Source organism: Mobula birostris, chromosome 3 (assembly GCF_030028105.1).
Source record: "Mobula birostris isolate sMobBir1 chromosome 3, sMobBir1.hap1, whole genome shotgun sequence".
Classification (NCBI taxonomy): domain Eukaryota; kingdom Metazoa; phylum Chordata; class Chondrichthyes; order Myliobatiformes; family Myliobatidae; genus Mobula; species Mobula birostris.
In genome coordinates, this window is record NC_092372.1 from 228,628,726 (window position 1) to 228,649,899 (window position 21,174).

General features: G+C 55.1%; 2 protein-coding genes across 10 annotated transcripts in view; one reads left to right on the forward strand and one right to left on the reverse strand.

The window, feature by feature from the left end:
• gpaa1 (glycosylphosphatidylinositol anchor attachment 1) overlaps positions 1-14,879 on the forward strand; it is a 35,262-nt gene extending 20,383 nt beyond the window's left edge. The window contains exons 8-14 of one of the 3 annotated variants that reach the window (XR_011885531.1): positions 2,510-2,706; positions 2,959-3,112; positions 5,291-5,353; positions 10,088-10,284; positions 10,880-11,050; positions 13,871-14,254; positions 14,723-14,879. Coding sequence is in view for 2 of the 3 variants with exons in the window: in XM_072254292.1 (XP_072110393.1) it covers positions 2,510-2,706; positions 2,959-3,112; positions 5,291-5,353; positions 10,088-10,284; positions 10,880-11,050; positions 13,871-14,114 (1,026 nt within the window). In the remaining variant the exon portion in view is untranslated. Of the gene's footprint in view, positions 1-2,509; positions 2,707-2,958; positions 3,113-5,290; positions 5,354-10,087; positions 10,285-10,879; positions 11,051-13,079; positions 13,804-13,870; positions 14,418-14,722 lie in introns of those variants that run through there. The other 2 variants (XM_072254293.1, XM_072254292.1) reach the window with 2 other exon arrangements.
• A 2,033-nt stretch (positions 14,880-16,912) lies between these two features.
• shrprbck1r (sharpin and rbck1 related) overlaps positions 16,913-21,174 on the reverse strand; it is an 85,275-nt gene continuing 81,013 nt past the window's right edge. For 6 of the 7 annotated variants that reach the window (XM_072254299.1, XM_072254297.1, XM_072254296.1 and 3 more), the window contains 2 exons: positions 19,111-19,254; positions 16,913-18,964 (listed from right to left, as the gene is read on the reverse strand). In XM_072254299.1, coding sequence (XP_072110400.1) covers positions 18,884-18,964; positions 19,111-19,254 — 225 coding nt within the window. In that variant the 3' untranslated portion in view covers positions 16,913-18,883. Of the gene's footprint in view, positions 18,965-19,110; positions 19,255-21,174 lie in introns of those variants that run through there. The other variant, XM_072254300.1, reaches the window with a different exon arrangement.

Below are 21,174 nucleotides of genomic sequence, written 5' to 3' on the forward strand. Positions count from 1 at the left end.
GTGACCCCCACCCCCGTACCAGACGGTGATGCAGTCAGTTAGAATGCTCTCCATGGTACACCTGTAGAACTTTGCTAGTGTCTCTGGTGACTACCAAATCTCCTCAAACCCCTCATGAAATACAGCCACTGTCTTACCTTTGTAATTGCGTCAGTATGTTGGGAACACGACAGACCTCAGAGATGTACCATACAGAGCAGGGTGGGGGTCGTGTACCGTAAAGGGCAGGTAGTTGCAGGGTGGAGGAGGGGGCATCCTCTGTACCATACAGTGCAGGGTGGGGCAGGGGGACCCTGTGATCTGTACAGTACAGGGTGGGGATCCTGTGTACTGTACAGGATTGGGGTCCTGTGTACTGTACTGTACAGGGTGGGGGTCCTGTGTACAGTACAGGATTGGGGTCCTGTGTACTATAGAGTACAGGGTGGGGGTCCTGTGTACTGTACTGTACAGGGTAGGGGTCCCGTGCACCATTAGGTACAGGGTGTGGGTTGTGAGTACATTACAGGAGGGGGGGGTCCAGTGTACTGCACAGTACATGGTGGGATCCTGCTGGATATCTCCGGTCTCTCGTGTCTACAACTTTTCACTAGTTGATCAGTGATACTCCCCGCTCCCGCAAACTGAAGGAGAGGCGAGGAACCAGGATGTGGGTGACCATCCCACATTGACAAACAATCTCTCAATCCAGAGGGAGGATGTTTATCAGGACTGTCAATTGACCACTCCGCTCCTTGGTTCCCAACCTTTTTTTTAATGCCACAGACCCCTACCATTACCCGAGGGGTCCGTTGACCCCAGTTTGGGAACCCCTGCCGTGAATAAAACACAGAACAGGACAGCAAAGGAACAAGACATTGAAAAGTTCACAGTAAATTTGTTATCAACTTCCATAAATGTCACCATATACTATCCCGAGATTAGTTTCCTTGTTAGCATTCCCAGTAAATATAAAGAAAGCCAATAGAATTAAGGACAAGCAACCCATGTGCAAAAGACAGCAAACTGTGCAATTACATCCAGGAAATAAATTCAAAAACAGGCCCTTCAGCCCTTCGTGTCGCTGCAGTTTCTGAGATACTCAAACCACCCGGTCTGGCACCAACAATCATTCCTCAGTCAAAGTACCTTGGATCACGTTTCTTCCCCATTCTGATGTTTGGTCTGAACCTCTTGACCATGTCTGCATGCTTTTGTGCATTGAGTTGCTGCCACCTGATTGGCTGATTAGATATTGGATTATGAGCAGGTGTGCAGGTATAGTTGATAAAGTGGGTACTGAGAGTAAATCTGCCTGTCTTCATCTTGTACACCTCTATCACATCCCTCCTATAGTGGGACAACCGGAACTGAACTCAGTGTTCCAAGTGTGGTCTGACAGGGTTTCATTGAAGTTTGATTGAAACGTCTTAGAGCAAGGTTTTTTATGCATGGACCCTTACCGTTAACCCAGTGGTCCGTGTCCTCAGGTTGGGAGCCCCTGTTTTAGAGGGATTTAGGCCAAACACCGGCAAATAGGACAAACGTAGATGGCAATCTTAGTCATGGTGAAAGATTTGTGCCGAATGTCCTGTTTCCATGTTGCTCTGTAGTTGCGGCCTGATTTGCTGAGTGCTTCCAGAAGCTTCTACCTTCTGCGAATACAGATTTGGTGTAAATTTCCATTCATGTGACCATAGACACAGGAGCAGAATCTGGCCATTTGGCCCATCGAGTCTGTGCCACCATTCCATCATGGCTGATTTATTATCCCTCTCAACCCTTCTCCTCATAACCTTTGATGCCCTGACTAATCAAGAATCTATCAACCTCTGCATTAAATATACCCAACAACTTCTAAGGCAATGAATCCCACAGATTCACCACTCACTGGCTAAAGAAATTCTTCATCTCTGTTCTAAGGGGATGTCCCTCTATTCTGAGGCTGTGCCCTCTGCTTGAGGACTCCCTCACTAAAGGAAACATCCTCTCCACATCCACTCTATCTAGGCCTTTCACAAAGGACAACAAAATATCTTGGCAAAAGAGAAAGTCCAGTGCATCGTGACATAGGAGCAGAATTTGGCCATTCATCCCATCAAGTCTGCTCTGACATTTCATCATGGCTGATTTATTATCCCTCTCAACCCCATTCTCCTGCCTTCTCCCTGTAACCCATAACTCCATAACCAATCAAGAGTCTACCAATCTCCGTCTTAAATAAATCCAATGAATTCCATAGATTCACCAGCCACTGGTGAAAACCCTTTTTCCTCACACCCAACTGGATGTTCCTCTATTCTGAGGTTGTGCCTTCTGGTCCTAGATTCCCCCACAATAGGCAACATCCTCTTCATGTCCACTCTACCTAGGTCTTTCAGAAAGGACAAAGAAAAGCAGGCAAAAGATTGAATAGGGAACGTTTGAAACTGGTGCATTTTCCATCCCAGTCTCCACATAGTGGCTTTGTTCGGAATTGGCTGATGGGTGCTGCGTGTGGCTGGACTGACGACTGTTGTCTGTGTTACAGCTGCCGAGGTCGGACGGGGACTCGCTGGACGGGTACCTACACTCTCTGCACACCATGCTCCTGATGGTGCTGAAGCAGGGCTCTGGCAAGCCCCAGGGAGACCACGGCCTCTTCCTGCGCTACCACATCGAAGCGGTCACCATCCGCGGGATCAACAGCTTCCGCCAGTACAAGTTCGACATGGTCACCGTCGGCAAGTGAGTATCCCGACAGGCTCAATCCTCGCTGCGTAAGGCTGTGGAACAGTGATGATGCTACAGTCAGTGACGGGGCGATGGTGCAGACGGTGACGGGGACAGGGATGACGGTACGGACTGTGGTATGGGGTAACAGTCAGTGACGGGGAGTGGTAGTTACTAGTGACAGAATGGTTGTTCACCATTACACACAGTTGCCGATGCCTGTGCAGTTGCCAGCCCGGTGTAATGGCAGGTGCCTTGTGTCCACAGGGTGTTCGAAGGGATTGTGCGGAAGCTGAACAACCTGCTGGAGCGACTCCACCAGTCGTACTTCTTCTACCTGCTGCCCTCTCTCACCCGCTTCGCCTCCATCGGGTACTACATGCCTGCTTTCGTTTTCCTCCTCTTCATCCTGCTGCTGAGAATATCCTTTCACCAGTCTTGTCCGTAACCCCCTCTCCTCGAGCCCCGTGTCGTGCCGAACTGCTGGCCAAACGCAAGGCACGTGGACCACTGTCGATGTGCCCTTAATAATGTCTTGCGGGATGAGGTTGAGCTCACAGATGGTGGGCCAGCGCTCCCCAAAACCTGTCCATCAGCTACAGGGCACGAGTTACAAGTGTGATGGGACACTGCCCGCTGCCTTCGGTGAGTGGGACTCTGACAACACCCAGGAACCACTACCAGTATCAGCAGCGAGAGCAGGTAAACGGGAGGATATCACAGAGAGAGCAGATAAACGAGACAATATCACAGAGAGAGCAGGTAAATGGGAGGATATCACAGAGAGAGCAGATAAATGGGAGGATATCACAGAGAGAGCAGGTAAACGGGAGGATATCACAGAGAGCAGATAAACGGGACGATATCACAGAGAGAGCAGATAAACGACACAATATCACAGAGAGAGCAGATAAACGGCACAATATCACAGAGAGAGCAGGTAAACGGCACAATATCACAGAGAGAGCAGATAAATGACGCAATGTCACAGAGAGAGCAGATAAACAGCACAATATCACAGAGAGAGCAGATAAACGACACAATATCACAGAGAGAGCAGGTAAACGGCACAATATCACAGAGAGAGCAGATAAATGACGCAATGTCACAGAGAGAGCAGATAAACAGCACAATATCACAGAGAGAGCAGATAAACGACAATATCACAGAGAGAGCAGATAAACGACAATATCACAGAGAGAGCAGATAAACGACAATATCACAGAGAGAGCAGGTAAACGGCACAGTATCACAGAGAGCAGATAAACAACAATATCACAGAGAGAGCAGGTAAATGGCACAGTATCACAGAGAGAGCAGATAAACGACAATATCACAGAGAGAGCAGGTAAACGGCACAGTATCACAGAGAGAGCAGATAAACGACAATATCACAGAGAGAGCAGGTAAAGGACACAGTATCACAAAGAGAGAGCAGATAAACATCAGAGAGCGATAGATGGGGGAGGGAAAGATATGCTTGCTGGTGGGATCCCGTAGGAGATGGCGGAAGTTGCGGAGAATTATTTGCTGGTCGTGGATGCTGTGAGGTTGTAGGTGAGGACAGGGGGAACCTCATCCCTGGTAGGGTGGCGGGAAGATGGGGTAAAAGTGGAAATGTGTTTGAGGGATACAAGAAATATTGTAGACACAAGAAATGCTGCAGGTGCTGGAAATGTTCAGCAACACACACACAGAATGCTCGAGGAACTCACTCACTTAGAGATGTAGCACAGTTACAGGCCCTTCCCGTGTAGGGAGCCCAATTACCCCGTGTGACCCCTAACCCCCTAACCCATACCGTAACCGTCCCAATTACCCCGTGTGACCCCCTAACCCATACCGTAACCGTCCCAATTACCCCGTGTGACCCCCTAACCCATACCGTAACAGGCCCAAATACCCCGTGTGACCCCTTAACCCTACCGTAGCAGGCTCAATTACCCCGTGTGACCCCTTAAACCATACCGTAACCGGCCCAATTACCCTGTGTGACCCCTTAACCCATACTGTAACAGGCCCACTTACCCCGTGTGACCCCTTAACCCATACCATAACAAGCCCAATTACCCCGTGTGACCCCTTAACCCATACCATAACCGGCCCAATTACCCCGTGTGACCTCTTAACCCATACCGTAACCGGCCCAATTACCCTGTGTGACCCTCTAACCTTTCATCTTGAGAATGTGGGCTGAAACCAGAGCACACAGAGGAAACCCACGCAGTCACAGGGAGAACGTACAAGCTCGGTACAGGCCGTGCCAGGGTCACTGGTGCTGAAATAGCATGAGGCTAACTGCTAATTAATCTGCTGCTTTCGCTTAGAGGGGGATCTGAGGGGGTTACCGTCTGGAAGCCTGAGGGGTGGGGGAGACAGAGCCCCTCATACTGAAACGAGCACTGAGGAGGGTATTGGGGAATGCCAGGGAATGAGATTGGAGTTAGTGGGCCCTGTTTGGGTGCTGTTACACTCTGACGCCCCAGAGGAGTGGATCAGCTGCGGAATTGCGAGAGTGTCCTGTGGAGGGGAGAGGCCAACTGTCCAGTCCCGAGCGTCTCTGACCACCTGATGAACGTTTTCCTGAATGCATATTCACGCTCTGGACTTGTGGATCAAACTCTCAAAGGTGCCCGTGTGCCCCACTGAGGCTGTGGAGGAGGTATGGCAAACAGACCAACTACCAGTCCTGAGCATTTCCAAATGCTCAACACCCCCCATACCTCCCCAATGACGGTCCTGAAACAGGGGCTGGCAACAAGCACACTGAGGTGGGGGATCACACTGCGGGAGGGGCGGTACCGGGGGAGGGTCACACTGTGGGAGGGGCGGTACCGAGGGAGGGTCACACCGTGGGAGGGGCGGGTACCGAGGGAGGGTCACACTGGGGGAGGGGTGGTACTGAGGGAGGGTCACACTGTGGGAGGGGGTGGTACTGAGGGAGGGTCTCACTGTAGAGGGGTGGTACAGAGGGAGGGTCACACTGTGGGAGGGGTGGTACCGAGGAAGGGTCACTCTGTGGGAGGGGTGATGCCGAGGGAGGGTCACACTGGGGGAGGGGTGGTACCGAGGGAGGGTCGCACTGTGGGAGGGGTGGTACCGAGGGAGGGTTGCACTGTGAGAGGTTTGGTACCGAGGGAGGGTCACACCGCGGGAGGGGCGCTACTGAGGAAGGGTCACACCATGGGAGGGGGTGGTACCGAGGGAGGGTCACACTGTGGGAGGGGGTGATACCGAGGGAGGGTCACACTGTGGGGGGGTGGTACTGAGGGAGGGTCACACTGTGGAGGGTGGTACTGAGGGAGGGGTGGTACTGAGGGAGGGTCACACTGTGGGAGGGGCGGTACTGACATCACCGAGGGGTGTGTTTTTGGCCCTGAGTCGGGGGGTTAAAGGCGGGGAGGGCTTATATGCAGGTGGAGCTGGTGCTGGGCCCTGTGCAGTTGGTAATCCTCTCTGACGCCCACACCCATCTCCCTGACAAGGCCCCATTCCCTTATCTGCACTCCATCGGTGAGATGCTTTCGAAAATAACCCCGATATGGTCCAGGGCATCCCCGCGGGTTTATGAGCACATATTCTCGTTTCAGCACAGGCTGCTTATGCATCTGGAGTGGGGCGAGGATGCTGAGGGGTGGCTTCAGGGTTATTTTGAGGGGCAATACCTGTCCTGTGGGTTACGGGTTGCTCGAGATGCCATGCCTGTAAGGAGTTTGGCCCCCCCAGAGCTGTAGGATAGCCCTGTCGTACAGGGGCCCTCAGCTGGGAGACATCTCCGGAACACGCGGCCTCTGGGCCAGTGACCGGCAGCACGACGAGGAGGCCGTGTGGGGAAATGGACGCCTTCGTTTCAGACTGCGCACTGGGAGTGCATACTCCCTTGGGAAGGGCAAAGCCCCGTGACACAGGGTCACCTGCGGGTACCGGGTCACCAGTGGGATTGGTCTCACAGATTGTTGCCCCAATTGAGGCCAAATACCGAGCGCAGGAGCGTCTAAGAGAGCTGGGGGAACCGCAGATCACCATCCCATCTAGCTGATCTCGGAGTGATTCCCAAGGGGTGAGGAGGGAGGGGACTCTCCCGGTGTTGTTTGCAGGTAGGCTGTGAGGGTGTCGAGCTGGAAACGAGCCAGCAAGCTCGTGCCCGGGATGTGGCAGGTTCTCTGGATCCAGAGGTGGAGGGGCTTCCCTCTGTCACTGGTCCTGGGGACGGGGTAGGGCCAGTGGTTGTGTCTACAGTGAGGGTGAGGAGTGAGGGATGAGGTCTACAGTGAGGGTGAGGAGTGAGGAATGGGGTCGACAGTGAGGGTGAGGAGTGAGGGATGGGGTCTACAGTGAGGGTGAGGAGTGAGGGATGGGTTCTACATTGAGGGTGAGGGGTGAGGGATGGGGTCTACAGTGAGGGTGAGGAGGGAGGGATGGGGTCTACAGTGAGGGTGAGGAGTGAGAGATGGGATCTACAGTGAGGGTGAGGAGTGAGGGATGAGGTAGAGCCCGTGGTTGGGTCTACAGTGAGGGTGAGGAGGGAGGGATGGGGTCTACAGTGAGGGTGAGGAGTGAGGGATGGGGTCTACAGTGAGGGTGAGGAGGGAGGGATGGGGTCTACAGTGAGGGTGAGGAGTGAGGGATAGGCTCTACAGTGGGGGTGAGGAGTGAGGGACGGGGTCTACAGTGAGGGTGAGGAGTGAGGGACGAGGTCTACAGTGAGGGTGAGGAGTGAGGGACGGGGTCGACAGTGAGGATGAGGGGTGAGGGATGGGGTCTACAGTGAGGGTGAGGGGTGAGGGATGGGGTCTACAGTGAGGGTGAGGAGGGAGGGATGGGGTCTACAGTGAGGGTGAGGAGTGAGAGATGGGGTCTACAGTGAGGGTGAGGAGTGAGGGATGAGGTAGAGCCCGTGGTTGGGTCTACAGTGAGGGTGAGGAGTGAGGGATGGGGTCTACAGTGAGGGTGAGGAGGGAGGGTTGGGGTCTACAGTGAGGGTGAGGAGTGAGAGATGGGGTCTACAGTGAGGGTGAGGAGTGAGGGATGAGGTAGAGCCCGTGGTTGGGTCTACAGTGAGGGTGAGGAGTGAGGGATGGGGTCTACAGTGAGGGTGAGGAGTGAGGGATGGGGTGAGGGTGAGGAGTGAGGGATGGAGTCGACAGTGAGGGTGAGGAGTGAGGGATGGGGTCTACAGTGAGGGTGAGGAGGGAGGGATGGGGTCTACAGTGAGGGTGAGGAGTGAAGGATGGGGTCTACAGTGAGGGTGAGGAGTGAGGGATGGGGTCTACAGTGAGGGTGAGGAGTGAGGGATGGGGTCTACAGTGAGGGTGAGGAGGGAGGGATGGGGTCTACAGTGAGGGTGAGGAGTGTGGGATGAGGTCTACAGTGAGGGTGAGGAGTGAGGGATGGGGTCTACAGTGAGGGTGAGGAGGGATGTGGTCTTCAGTGAGGGTGAAGAGGGAGGGATGGGGTCTACAGTGAGGGTGAGGAGTGAGGGTTGGGGTCTACAGTGGGGGTGAGGAGTGAGGGATGGGGTCTACAGTGAGGGTGAGGAGTGAGGGATGGGGTCTACAGTGAGGGTGAGGAGGGAGGGATGGGGTCTACAGTGAGGGTGAGGAGTGAGGGATGAGGTCCACAGTGAGAGTGAGGAGTGAGGGATGGGGTTTACAGTGAGGGTGAGGAGGGAGGGATGGGGTCTACAGTGAGGGTGAGGAGTGAGGGATGAGGTCTACAGTGAGGGTGAGGAGTGAGGGATGGGGTTTACAGTGAGGGTGAGGAGGGAGGGATGGGGTCTACAGTGAGGGTGAGGAGTGAGGGATGAGGTCCACAGTGAGAGTGAGGAGTGAGGGATGGGGTTTACAGTGAGGGTGAGGAGGGAGGGATGGGGTCTACAGTGAGGGTGAGGAGTGAGGGATGAGGTCTACAGTGAGGGTGAGGAGTGAGGGATGGGGTTTACAGTGAGGGTGAGGAGTGAGGGATGAGGTAGAGCTCGTGGTCGGGTCTACCATTAGGGTCACACTGAGGAGTAAGGTGGTCACATAGTGTGCAGACAATAACTGCTTGGAGGGTGACAAGAGCATTGGACCCAGTGAGGGGGGAAGAGGGGGACATTTTTGAGGCCGAGGTGGCTGAATTCCTCGACCCCAGCACCGAGTCACAGCCTGTCTCTCTGGAGGAGATCCCACAGTTCATGTGGGATTACTGAAAGAAACCTTTCAAGCCCAGTTGGCCACTGATCGCTGGTCGGGTCTGGGAGGGGTCGTCCAGTCGATCCGCGTGATCCTCCAATCGACGGGGGGGCGGGGGGAGCTGAGGTGACCCGTGAGGATCGGCGTCAGTTCAAGAGGCTCCTGGAGTCCCTGGAGAGGGTCACAGGGTGAAGGGAGGAGGGGGCTCGAAGGAGAGCTCCGATCCTTCATCCAGGGGCTCTGGTGAGGGGTCTCAGTAAAATGCACCATGAATTTGAGTGTTGTGACCCTTAATATCAATGGCGGTAGATTCCACCATCTCTCTTTCCTCTGGGACGGGAGATATGCGGTGAGCAAATGCACTTTGTCAATGCACGCCCGAGGCCGGCCCGGTGCAGATGTGCCTGCTCCATGAGCTGTCTGCAACACCAGGGCCCGTAGACCATCGCGAGTGCATCATCATGGGGGCTGATTTCAATTGCACCCTGAGGAGAGGGATCACACTGGTCCTCAGAGTGGCCAGGCATCAGTCAGAAAGCTTCGACTTGGTGGATGTGTGGTGGAGCCTTTCCCGGACCTCTCTGCTTTCTCAAGGAGGTGAAGAGGGGGTGGGGGCTCGCAGGCTGACCAACTCTATATCTCCTGGGTGTCGGCCGGATGCGTGCTCGGACCAACACCTGGTGTGGACGGAGCTGAAGGCGCTGCCCGCACAGGTGGGACCCTCAGGTTGTGGCTGTACTCAGTCCCACACTCCTCACCTACAGGCACCCGGTTCGGAAGGATCTCCTGGGCCTGCCTGAGGTGGCCATTCACAAGTCTGGGTGGCAGAAGGTGGAGGGTACTGCTCGGGCCGACTGCCTGCCCTTTTCCAAGGATATGTCTGTGCCCGGCTGTCCTTGGAGAGGGAGCACGCGGTCGCAATGGGCACGTTGGGGATTTCCGGGAGCGATGGGCCCCACAGGGTACTGACTGTTTTATAGACAATAGTGATCATACTTCAATTTGAATTTATTCACTATCTTGTAAATAATGAACGTTTTACTTTGTGTAAATAAAGTTGTATAGTTTTGTGAAAAACAAGGGCAGCATGGGAGGTCTGCACTGTACCCTGCCCGTGGGGTTCTGGTTCAGAGTCAAGTTTCTGGGGTCAGGACTGGACTGACAGTCTCTCCACACTCCCTCCCCCTACGGTCACTCCTCACTATCCTGTCATTTGCCCACAGGAGCCGAGGCCTGGCTTCCTGAGCACCATGACGCCCATCTTCATCTGCCACGCCATGGGGCTGGCACTCTACTATGTGCCCCTGCTGTGCCAGGGCACAGCCACTGACCACTTCCCCGTGTCCGAGACCGAAGCCGTGGTCCTCACTTCCATCGCCATCTACGTGGCTGGTCTGGCTCTGCCCCACAATACACAGAGGTATGCAGCCATGAACAGTCGGTGTGAGTGCTGAGAGAGGTGAATGTGTACAGAATCAGAGGTGAGTGTGTACAGAGTGAGATGAGTGTACAGAGAGAGAGAGAGAGATGAGTGTGTACAGATAGTGTGAGGTGAGTGTGTAGAGAGTGTGAGAAGTGGGTGTGGGCAGTGAGTTGGGCTGGATAGCGTGGGCAGTGGGCAGAGGGATGGCATGGGCAGTGGGTTGGTGTGGACGACGTGGGCAGAGGGTTGGGTCCAGATGGCGTGGGCAGTGGGTTGGGCCAGTTGGCCTGGGCAGAGGGTTGGTTGGTTGGTGTGGGCAGTGGGTTGGGACGGATGGCGTGGGCACTGGGTTGGGACGGGTGGCGTGGCCAGTGGATTGGTGTTGATGTGTGGGCAGTGAGTTAGTGCAGATGGCGTGGGAACTGGGTTGGCACCAATGGCGTGGGCAGTGAGTTAGTGCAGATGGTGTAGGCACTGGGTTGGCGTCAATGGCCTGGGCAGTTTGGTGTGGGCAGTGGGTTAGTTCAGTAGGTGTGAGTGGTGGGCATCCCTTGACCATGGTGACTCAGTTTATCGTGTTGATTGCCCCCAGGGCTCTGCCGATGGAGCTGACGGAGCGGGGTTGGATGACCCTGAAGCTGATCGCCATCCTGTACCTGGCCCTTCTCCTCGGCAGCATCTCCCTCATCAACTTCTCTCTGGGCTTCATCCTGGCCGTCAGCCTGATCCCTGCTGCCGCTGTGGTCCAGCCCGCACCCTACAAGTGAGTGCCGCCGTGGGTGGAGACGGGGGGTGGGGGGGGCCAACAGTGAACTCCTGATGAGCTAACACCGGCTCCACAGGCTGCATTCCAACAGAGCGAGAGGTGACTTGGTCGAGTGGACATCCAGAGACAAAAGTGGCTAATACCAGGGGGCATAATTTTAAGGTGATTGGTGGGAGGTCCAGGGGGATGTCAGCAGTAGGTTGTTTTTAACACAGAGACTGGTGGGTGCATGGAACTCTGCCAGGGTGGCAGGAGAGGTGGATATACTAGGGACATTTGGGAAACTAAGAAAGGCACATACAGGAGACGGTAGAGAAAGGGAGGCCGACGTAGGAGGGAAGGGTTAGGTTGATCTCAGAGTAGGTTTAAAGATTCGTACAGCATCATGGACCAAAAGGCCTGTCCTTGAGCAACACACAAAATTCCCGAGACACTCCATGGATCGGGCAGTATCTGTTGAGAATAAACGGTTGCCGTTTTGAGTTCATCAGGACTGCAGTACAGCATGAAACATTGACCCTTTACTCCTCTCCACTTGCTGAGTTCCTCCAGCATTGCTCTGATAAATGTGGGGTGTTGCAGTCTGGTTAAACACACCAGGGTCGGACATGGACAGTGGTCGGCAGGAATCTGGGGAGAACAGAGGGTCCTTGGGGTGCAGGTACATGGTTCCCTAAAGGTGTTGACAGAAGTGAACAGAGGCACACTGGCCTTCATCGGGCGGGGTTTGAGTGTGAGGCTCTGTTGTTCAGGGTTGACTGTGGATGTTGTGTCCTAGCTGTCAGGGCAGTACGATACGGAGAGCAGGCTGTTGCCTGTGTAGCTGGCTCTCCCTCTCCACGCAGCTGATGAACCCAAAGAGCGGCAGAAACCGATACAGTTTGGCACCAGCGGCGACGCGGGTGTTGATAGTCAGCACTGAACTCAGTGTTTCCGCCGGGCTTAGTAGCTAAGCCACACGTGAAGGCCAGGAGCGGGACTTGGTTGTCAGAGGCTGTTAGAGACGCACGCCATTTGGGAGCATTTAATAGGTCATGGGAGCTTGTCCCCATTACCCCCACCCCCAGCTGTAACAACCTTAAGGAATCGATTTTTGAGTGCTTGAGATGTTATAGGATGTTGGTGAGGCCACGTCCGGATCTCTCTGGGAGCCGTCCTATAGGAACGACACTGAAGTAGAGACGGGGGACATTGTTACCTGGACTGGTGGGCTTGAGTTGTAGGAAGAGACTGGACACTACGCTAGCCCGAGGGTGACCTTCACTAGCCAGGCTTCCCTCAGCTTGTTCTGACTCTTAAACGTGACGCCCGGCCCCGAAAGGATTGCAGATTCCACCAGCACCAGGTCACCACTGGATCTGATCTAATAACACGACTTGGGGTAGGAAGCTCCCACCGCTCTGCGTGGTTGGAGTGTCCTTCCTGTGAACTCTTCAGGGACAGACCTCTGGCAAGTCAGGTATGGTTCCTGTGGTGGTGGAGTCTTGAACTAGAGGGCACGGACTCGGGGGGACGTCCCTTTCAGGTAGAGACGAGGAGGGATTTCCTTAGCCAGAGGGTGTTGAGTCTGTGCAGTTCATTGCCACGGACGGCTGTGAAGGACTAGTCATTGGGTATATCTAAAATGGAGTTTGATAGGTTCTTGATTAGCCAGCGTGTGAAAGGTTACAGGGAGAAGGCAGGAGAATGGGGTTGACAGGGATAATAAATCAGCCATGATGGAATGGCAGAATAGACTCAATGGGACGGATGAAGTCAAGGCTAAAGGTCACACCAGCAGTGATCTTATACAGCAGGGTTGAGGGTGGATTGGGCACTGGCTGGTCTCTCATGTTCTCACACTCTCTTCCCCTCCCTGTATCGCTGACCCTCCCTCACTCCACTCACTGTCTCTCTGAATCTCTCTTTCTCCATCTCATTTCTCTTAATCCCTCTCTGTGTCTCTCTTTCGCTCTATCACTGTGTCTGTGTCTGCAACCCACTCCGTTGTGCTCTCTCGTTCTCTCACTGTATCGTTCTGTATCAGTCTGTCTGTATCTCCCTCTTGCTCTCTCTGTCGCTTTGTCACTTTATCTCTCTGGAACTCACTCTATTGCACTGTCTCCATCTCTCATACCCTCTCTCTGGATCTCTGTCTCTGGGTGGGGAGGGGTCACTGCTCTCTAATTCTCTGGGTGGGGAGGTCACTGCTCTGTCTCTGGGGGTGGAGTTTACCTGGCAATTATTAGTGATTCTACAATGGTTCCTCTCCCTTGTGCACACCCACATCCATCCCCATCCCTCACCCACCCCTTGTCCTTCCCCTTCCCCATTCCCCTCTTCTCCCTCCTCCCCCACCATCTCTCACCCATCCCCCCTCCTCCTCCCTACAACCTCCTCTCTTCTTCTTTCCTCCCCACTACCCCTCTTCTTTCGTCTCTCCACTCATCCCATCTTCCCACTCCACTCTCCTCTACTGCTGCGTTTGTCTTCCCTCTCTTGAACCTCCCCTCATCTCTTTCCCCTCACCCCTTTACCCCCACTCTCTCCTTTCTTCCCCACTACCCCTTCTTCCTCTCCTTTGACTCCCCTCCTCTTTCATCATCCTGTATTTCCCTCCCATCTCTTCTCTCCCCACCTCCCACCTCTCCCCTCCCTCCTCCTCTCCTCCCTCCTCTCCTCTCCCCTCCCTCCTCATCTTCTCTCCCCTCCCTCCTCCTCTCCCCTCCCTCCTTCTCTCCTCTCTCCCCCCTCCCTCTCTGCACTCTCCCCTCCCCTCCCTCCCTCCTCCTCCCCCTCCCTCCTCTCTCCCCCCCTCCCTCTCTGCTCTCTCCCCAGGGTGTTGAACGCACTGTTGCTGGTGTTCCTCTCCCCACCCATGGTGGTCATTCTCTGCATCTACCTGTATCACGAGTTGTCCGAGTACCCGGTCACCGTCCTCGAGTGCTGGCAGCTCTTCCTGCAGGCCGTGGCCGAGGCCATTCTCGACCACCACCTCTACGGTTCCATTGTCTACCCATTCCTGGCCCTGCTCGTCTACCCGTGCTGGCTTCTGCTCTGGAACGTTGTCTTCTGGAAGTGACGGAGGCCCCGCCACCCCCAGCAAATGTGACAGGAACTCTCACCCTGTGGAGTGCCACACGGTTCCCTCACCCCCTCCATCACCGTGGGCTGGGGGCAGAATGGCTGCTGATAGAGCGGTGGGGTCCGGACACACGGAGGGTACGTCAGAGTTAGCTGGGAGGGCTGAGGGCCAATGGGAGCTGGGAAGAGGGGGACAGAGATGACACTGGCATGTTAAAAGTGGTTGGGAGGGAGAGTCTTTGGAAAAAGGGGTGGGAGGAGAGATGAGATGAAAAGGGAAGCGTATGGAGGAGGTGAGGAGAAATGAGTTGGGGGGGAGAGTTCAGGGGAGAGAAGATACATCTAGGGGGGTATCTGCGATGGTTTGGGGTGGGGGGGACAAGTCACAAAGGGGCTGTCAATGATTGCCGGGCCAGAGGAATGGGTAGTTTGGGAAGGAGGCAGGGAGAGACAACATAGAGTGGGTGGTGGTGGAGATGAGACAGTAGAGAGGGATTTTCGGAGGTGGTTGGGTGTGGGGAAGACAGTATGGCAGCGGAGATTTTGGAGGGAGGGGAGCGAGTGAAACGGGAGGGTTCTGCACTCATCGGTCTCTCTGGACCTCAGTCACTGTAGGATGCCGGATTCAGATCCCACTCAGTGCCAGGGCGGAGAGAGTCCAATCGAGTCGCTGGATGTTTACGTTATGTCAGTCTCCTCGCCCTTTTCACTCCAGTTTGTGAAAAAGAAGTCAGGAGCATTAAAGGTGAAACGAAATAAAAAATTACCTGTATCCTTTTTCTTGTTTGGAGTTATAAAACAGACAGCTGAACAGCCCTCCCTCCAATATAGAATGTAGCCCACAGTGACCCACCCTCCGTATCACCCCTCCACAGTGTGACCCTCTCTCAGTACCACCCCTCCCACCGTGTGACCCTCCCTCAGTACCACCCCCCCGCACAGTGTGACCCTCCCTCAGTACAGCCCCCTCCCACAGTGTGACCCTCCCTCAGTACTGCCCCCTCCCTCGGTACCACCCCCCCCCCACAGTGTGACCCTCCCTCAGTACCACCCCCTCCCACAGTGTGACCCTCCCTCAGTACCATCTCTCCCACAGTGTGACCCTCCCTCAGTACCGCCCCCTCCCACAGTGTGACCCTCCCTCGGTACCGCCCCCCCCCCACAGTGTGACCCTCCCTCAGTACCACCCCCTCCCACAGTGTGACCCTCCCTCGGTACCGCCCCCCCTCCCCACAGTGTGACCCTCCCTCGGTACCGCCCCCTCCCCACAGTGTGACCCTCCCTCAGTACCGCCCCTCCCACAGTGTGACCCTCCCTCAGTACCACCCCTCCCACAGTGTGACCTCCTTCGGTATCACCCCTCCCACGGTGTGACCCTCCCTCAGTACCACCCCTCCCACAGTGTGACCCTCCCTCAATACCACCCCTCCCACAGTGTGACCCTCCCTCAGAAATCCCCTCCCACAGTGTGGCCCTCCCTCGGTACCCCCCCCCACAGTGTGACCCCTCCCCTCAGTACCGCCCCTCCCACAGTGTGACCCTCTCTCAGTACCACCCCTCCCACAGTGTGATCCTCCCTCGGTACCGCCCCACCCACAGTGTGACCCTCCCTCGGTACCACACCTCCCATAGTGTGACCCTCCCTCGGTACCGCCCCCCACAGTGTGACCCTCCCTTGGTACCACCCCTCCCACAGTGTGACCCTCCCTCAGTACCATCCCTCCCACAGTGTGACCCTCCCTCAGTACCACCCCTCCCACAGTGTGACCCTCCCTCGGTACCACCCCTCCCACAGTGTGACCCTCCCTCGGTACCACACCTCCCACAGTGTGACCCTCCCTCGGTACCGCCCCCCACAGTGTGACCCTCCCTCAGTATCACCCCTCCCACAGTGTGACCCTCCCTCAGTACCACCCCTCCCACAGTGTGACCCTCCCTCGGTACCCGCCCCCTCCCACAGTGTGACCCTCCCTCAGTACCACCCCTCCCACAGTGTGACCCTCCCTCGGTACCGCCCCCTCCCACAGTGTGACCCTCTCTCAGTACCACCCCTCCCACAGTGTGATCCTCCCTCGGTACCGCCCCACCCACAGTGTGACCCTCCCTTGGTACCGCCCCCCCCCCACAGTGTGACCCTCCCTCAGTACCACCCCTCCCACAGTGTGACCCTCCCTCAGTACCACCCCTCCCACAGTGTGACCCTCCCTCGGTACCGTCCCCCACAGTGTGACCCTCCCTCAGTATCACCCCTCCCACAGTGTGACCCTCCCTCAGTACCACCCCTCCCACTGTGTGACCCTCCCTCGGTACCGACCCTCCCTCGGTACCACCCCCTGCACAGTGAGACCCTCCCTCAGTACCACCCCCCCTCGGTACCACCCCTCCCACAGTATGACCCTCCCTCTGTACCACCCCTCCCACAGTGTGACCCTCCCTCGGAACCACCCCTCCCACAGTATGACCCTCCCTCAGTACCACCCCTCCCACTGTGACCCTCCCTCAGTACCACCCCCTCCCACTGTGACCCTCCCTCAGTACCACCCCTCCCACAGTGTGACCCTCCCTCGGTACCACCCCTCCCACAGTGTGACCCTCCCTCAGTACCACCCCTCCCACAGTGTGACCCTCCCTCGGTACCCGCCTCTCCCACAGTGTGACCCCCCCTCAGTACCACCCCTCCCACAGTGTGACCCCCCTCAGTACCACTCCTCCCACTGTGACCCTCCCACAAACACAAACAACCCCAGGCATCACTAAGAACCACAGCCAGTGAGTGCTCCGAGACAGTGATCTGGTGCAAACTATGTTTGTTTTATTTGAACCACAATCTACTTTCAGCTTGCGTGTTCAAAGTTTCAGTCCGATGAGAGCCGAGTCTGGCTGGATGTGCGGAAGCGAACCGAAGTCAGTGAATAACCACAGCAGTTCTGTGAACCTTTCACACTGGTGGTCTTCGCCACTGCCCAATTTGGCTACCTGCAGCCTCAGCCGACACTGCTGTCTCGGTTACACCTGGGCGGAGGTGGCTGCTGAAGCCATCAAAAGCACATTCAAAGTGTCGGTACTAAAATATATTACCCTTCATGGTCGGCAGAAAGATACAACATTGTAAACACAGGAGATTCTGCAGATGCTGGAAGTCCAGAGCTACACACACAGCAGGTCAGGCAGCATCTGTGGAATTGGATAAATCGTCGACATTTCATGCCCAGACCCTTCTTCGGGGCTGGAAAGGAAGGGGAAGATTCCAGAACAAGATGATGGTGGGGAGGAGGACCAGCCAGAAGGTGATAGGTGGGGCCAAGGGAGTGAGGAGGGGAGCTGAGGGAGGGGGGGGATTGTAGTAAGAAGCAGGGAAAATCCTGCCTTAAATCAGGTTCTGATGAGAGTTCTTCAACCTGAAACGTTGACAGTTTCTCCCTCCATAGATGCTGCCCACCCTCATGACTGTTTCCAGCATTTTCAGTTTTATAGCAGTTCAGTAAATATTTGCAAAGTGAAAGGTGGGAAAAGACGGCCAGTAATAGAATCTTGAAATACGCATTGGAAACGTTCAGGCAGGATCTGTGAGATTAACTGTCAGGATTGGGGGGGAGTGTTAGGAATGGGGTCTGTTGTAAAGTGTCCTACCTGGGGCAGCTCGGTCACCCTTGGGCTCCCCACCAGACACTCCGCTCTCACCTGTGTCTCCACGTGACACTGGCTACAGCCCAGCACACCACTCGGATGGGCGAGCAAAAGCAGGTGAGGGTCGCCGGTGGGCTTCTGTACCTCGGTGAGCAGGCGATGTCAGTTCTGGTGGACCGTGTGGGTGAATACAGCAGCCAGAGAAGGCAGCTCTGCAACGCTCCGTGGGGAGCAAAGGCACAGGGGAAATCATGGTCACCCACTGCGACCAAGGAAGACCCCAGCTGTGACAACTGCTCCGTGGTCGAGTGAGCGCAGCAGCTTTTCCACTTTAAAAACTCTCCCACACAGGTCTCCTGTCACTGTCAGCCATGACGGACAACCACCCTTTGAAGGGCAGGAAGTTTGGGAAGTGTGTTTGTCTTACAGGGGTGGAGGGGATATCTCCGAAGGAGCAGAGATCAGGAGATAGCGAGCATGAGGGGTCATGGCTGCTGTTTAATCGGAGCATCTGCCTGTGGGAGGCATAGAAAGAGATGAACGAGGGGACAGGGAAATAATCTTTCTGCAACAGGGAGGTAGAGCCCTGGCGATGGCCGTCAGTTTGAAGCTGTCTTGGAACAGGGCAGTTATCTGGGAAGGGTCAGTTCCCCATTGGAACATTGCAGACAAACCGAAGGGGGACAATGTTCTGTCGTGTGAACCTCTGTGAGCCAGGAAAAGCAGTTTCACCCCTGGGCCTCACTGTTGTCAGATCAGGGGTGCGGGTCGCCCCCCCCCCCAGCCGATGGGAACCTCCACAGGAACACGGTCAAGGTTCCAGCCTCCTGGGAAGGGTGCGGGAAGATGCTCTCACTCAGAGATCTGAACAAGCTTCCCAGAATTAACAATACAGCACACACTGGCAAAGCCCCAGTGGATACACCCTCCTCCCCACCCCTCGGTGTTCGTACACACACACTCACACTCGTGTGCAAGCATTGGCTGCCAAAGTCAGTCGCTCCTTCTGCTGCTCAAGCTGCCAGCGGTAGCCAGATATGCCGGTGTTCACCGCTGGATTGACATCTGGAGCCAGTGAGGAACCCCCTCGATCCACGTCCCCCGGTGAGCACAGCAGAGTGCCGACCCGGCCACTCCCCTTCAGTGGCAGTTCTGGCAGAGGGGGTGACACTTCTGGCCATTTACCAGGCAGCGACACCCGCCACTCGTGTCACCTGGACCCTGGGGAGGGAGGCAGCAAAGCGTCAGAGATCACTGGGACAGTGCTTCCATTGGGCGAGGGTAACCCCGGCAGAGGGAGGGACGAGGAGGTGAGTGTGTCCCCACGTTAGCTCCCCCATCCCAGATGCCCAGCTGTCTGCACTCACCCCTGGCCCCCAGCGACATTTCTTGGTGACCCAGCAGATCTCGGTGTGACAAACGGGGCAGCGGATCCAGTCGCATCCTCCTTTCTTCTGCACGATGATCCGGCACTGGGGGCAGCGCATCGCTTCGCCGCTCTGCACCAGGGTCTGGGGCACACCGCAACATCATTCTTGGCACTGGCACCGGATGCCAACCCCCACCCACCGCCCCTCACTGATAACGGCCCTGGCACCAGTCCCATTCTCCCCTCCCTCTCTGGAACACCATTCACACCACATTTCAATACCGTAGGTAGTGTAGTGTCTGGCGTGCTGCCAGTACAGCTCGGGGCACTGGCGTCCGTGGTTCAGTTCAGTTCTGGCGTCGTCTGTCGGGGGTTTGTCCGTTCTCCCCGTGTGTGTGTGTGGGTTTCCTCCGGGTGCTGTGGTTCTCTCCCACAGTCCAAAGACGCGCACTAGTTCGTAGGTTGATGGGTTATTGCAAATTATCCCGTGATCAGGCTAGGGTTAAATAGGTGGGTTGCTGGATATAGCGGCTCGTTGAACCAGAAGAGCCTGTTCCTCTGTATCATAAGAAATAGGAGCAGGAAGAGGCCATCCGGCCCATCGAGCCTGCCCCACCATTCAATAAGATCATGGCTGATCTGTCCGTAAACTCAGCTCCATCTACCTGCCTTTTCTCCATAACCCTTAATTCCCCTACTATGTAAAAACCTATCTAACTGTATCTTAAATATATTTAGTGAAGAAGCCTCAACTGCTTCCCCGGGCAGAGAATTCCACAGATTCACCACTCTCTGGGAAAAACAGTTTCTCCTCATCTCCGTCCTAAATCTTCTCCCCTGAATCTTGAGGGAATATCCCCTAGTTCTAGTCTCACCTACCAATGGAAACAACTTTCCAACTTCTATCTTACCTCTCCCTTTCAAAATTTTGTATGTTTCTATAAGATCCCCTCTCATTCTTCTGAACTTCAAACAGTGTAGTCCCAGGCGACTCAATCTCTCCTCATAGGTTAACCCCTTCATCCCTGGAATCAACCTGGTGAACCTCCTCTGCACTGCTTCCAAAGCCAGTATATCCTTCCTCAAGTAAGGAGACTAGAACTGCACACAGTACTCCAGGTGCAGCCTCACCAGTACCCTGTACAGTTGCGGCATGACCTCCCTGCTCTTAAATTCAATCCCTCTAGCAATGAAGGCCAACATTCCGTTTGCCTTCTTAATAACCTGTTGTACCTGCGGGCCAACCTTCTGCGATTCATGCACAAGCACTCCCAAGTCCCTCTGCACAACAGCATGCTGCAATCTTTCACCATTTGAATAATAATCTGCTCTTCTATTATTCCTTCCAAAGTGGATGATCTCGCATTTACCAACGTTGTATTCCATCTGCCAGACCTTGGCCCACTCACTTAACCTATCTATATCCCTCTGCAGACTCTCCACATCCTCTGTACAATTTGCTTTTCAACTCGTTTAGTGTCATCAGCAAATTTTGCTGTCTGTCTACACGAGGAATTCTGCAGATGCTGGAATCTCAAGCCACACACACCAAAGTTGCTGGTGAACGCAGCAGGCCAGGCAGCATCTCTAGGAAGGGGTACAGTCGACGTTTCAGGCCGAGACCCTTCATCAGGACTAACTGAAGGAAGGGCTAGTAAGAGATTTGAAAGTTGGAGGGGGAGGGGGAGATCCAAAATGATAGGAGAAGACAGGAGGGGGAGGGATGGAGCCAAGAACTGGACAGGTGATTGGCAAAAGGGATATGAGAGGATCATGGGACAGGAGGTCTGGGGAGAAAGACAAGTGGGGGAAAAACCCAGAGGATGGGCAAGGGGTATAGTCAGAAGGACAGAGGGAGAAAGAATGTGTGAATATAAATAAATAACGGATGGGGTACAAGGGGGAGTTGGGGCATTAGCGGAAGTTAGAGAAGTCGATGTTCATGCTATCAGGTTGGAGGCTACCCAGACGGAATATAAGGTGTTGTTCCTCCAACCTGAGTGTGGCTTCATCTTTACAGTAGAGGAGGCCGTGGATAGACATATCGGAATGGGATGTGGAA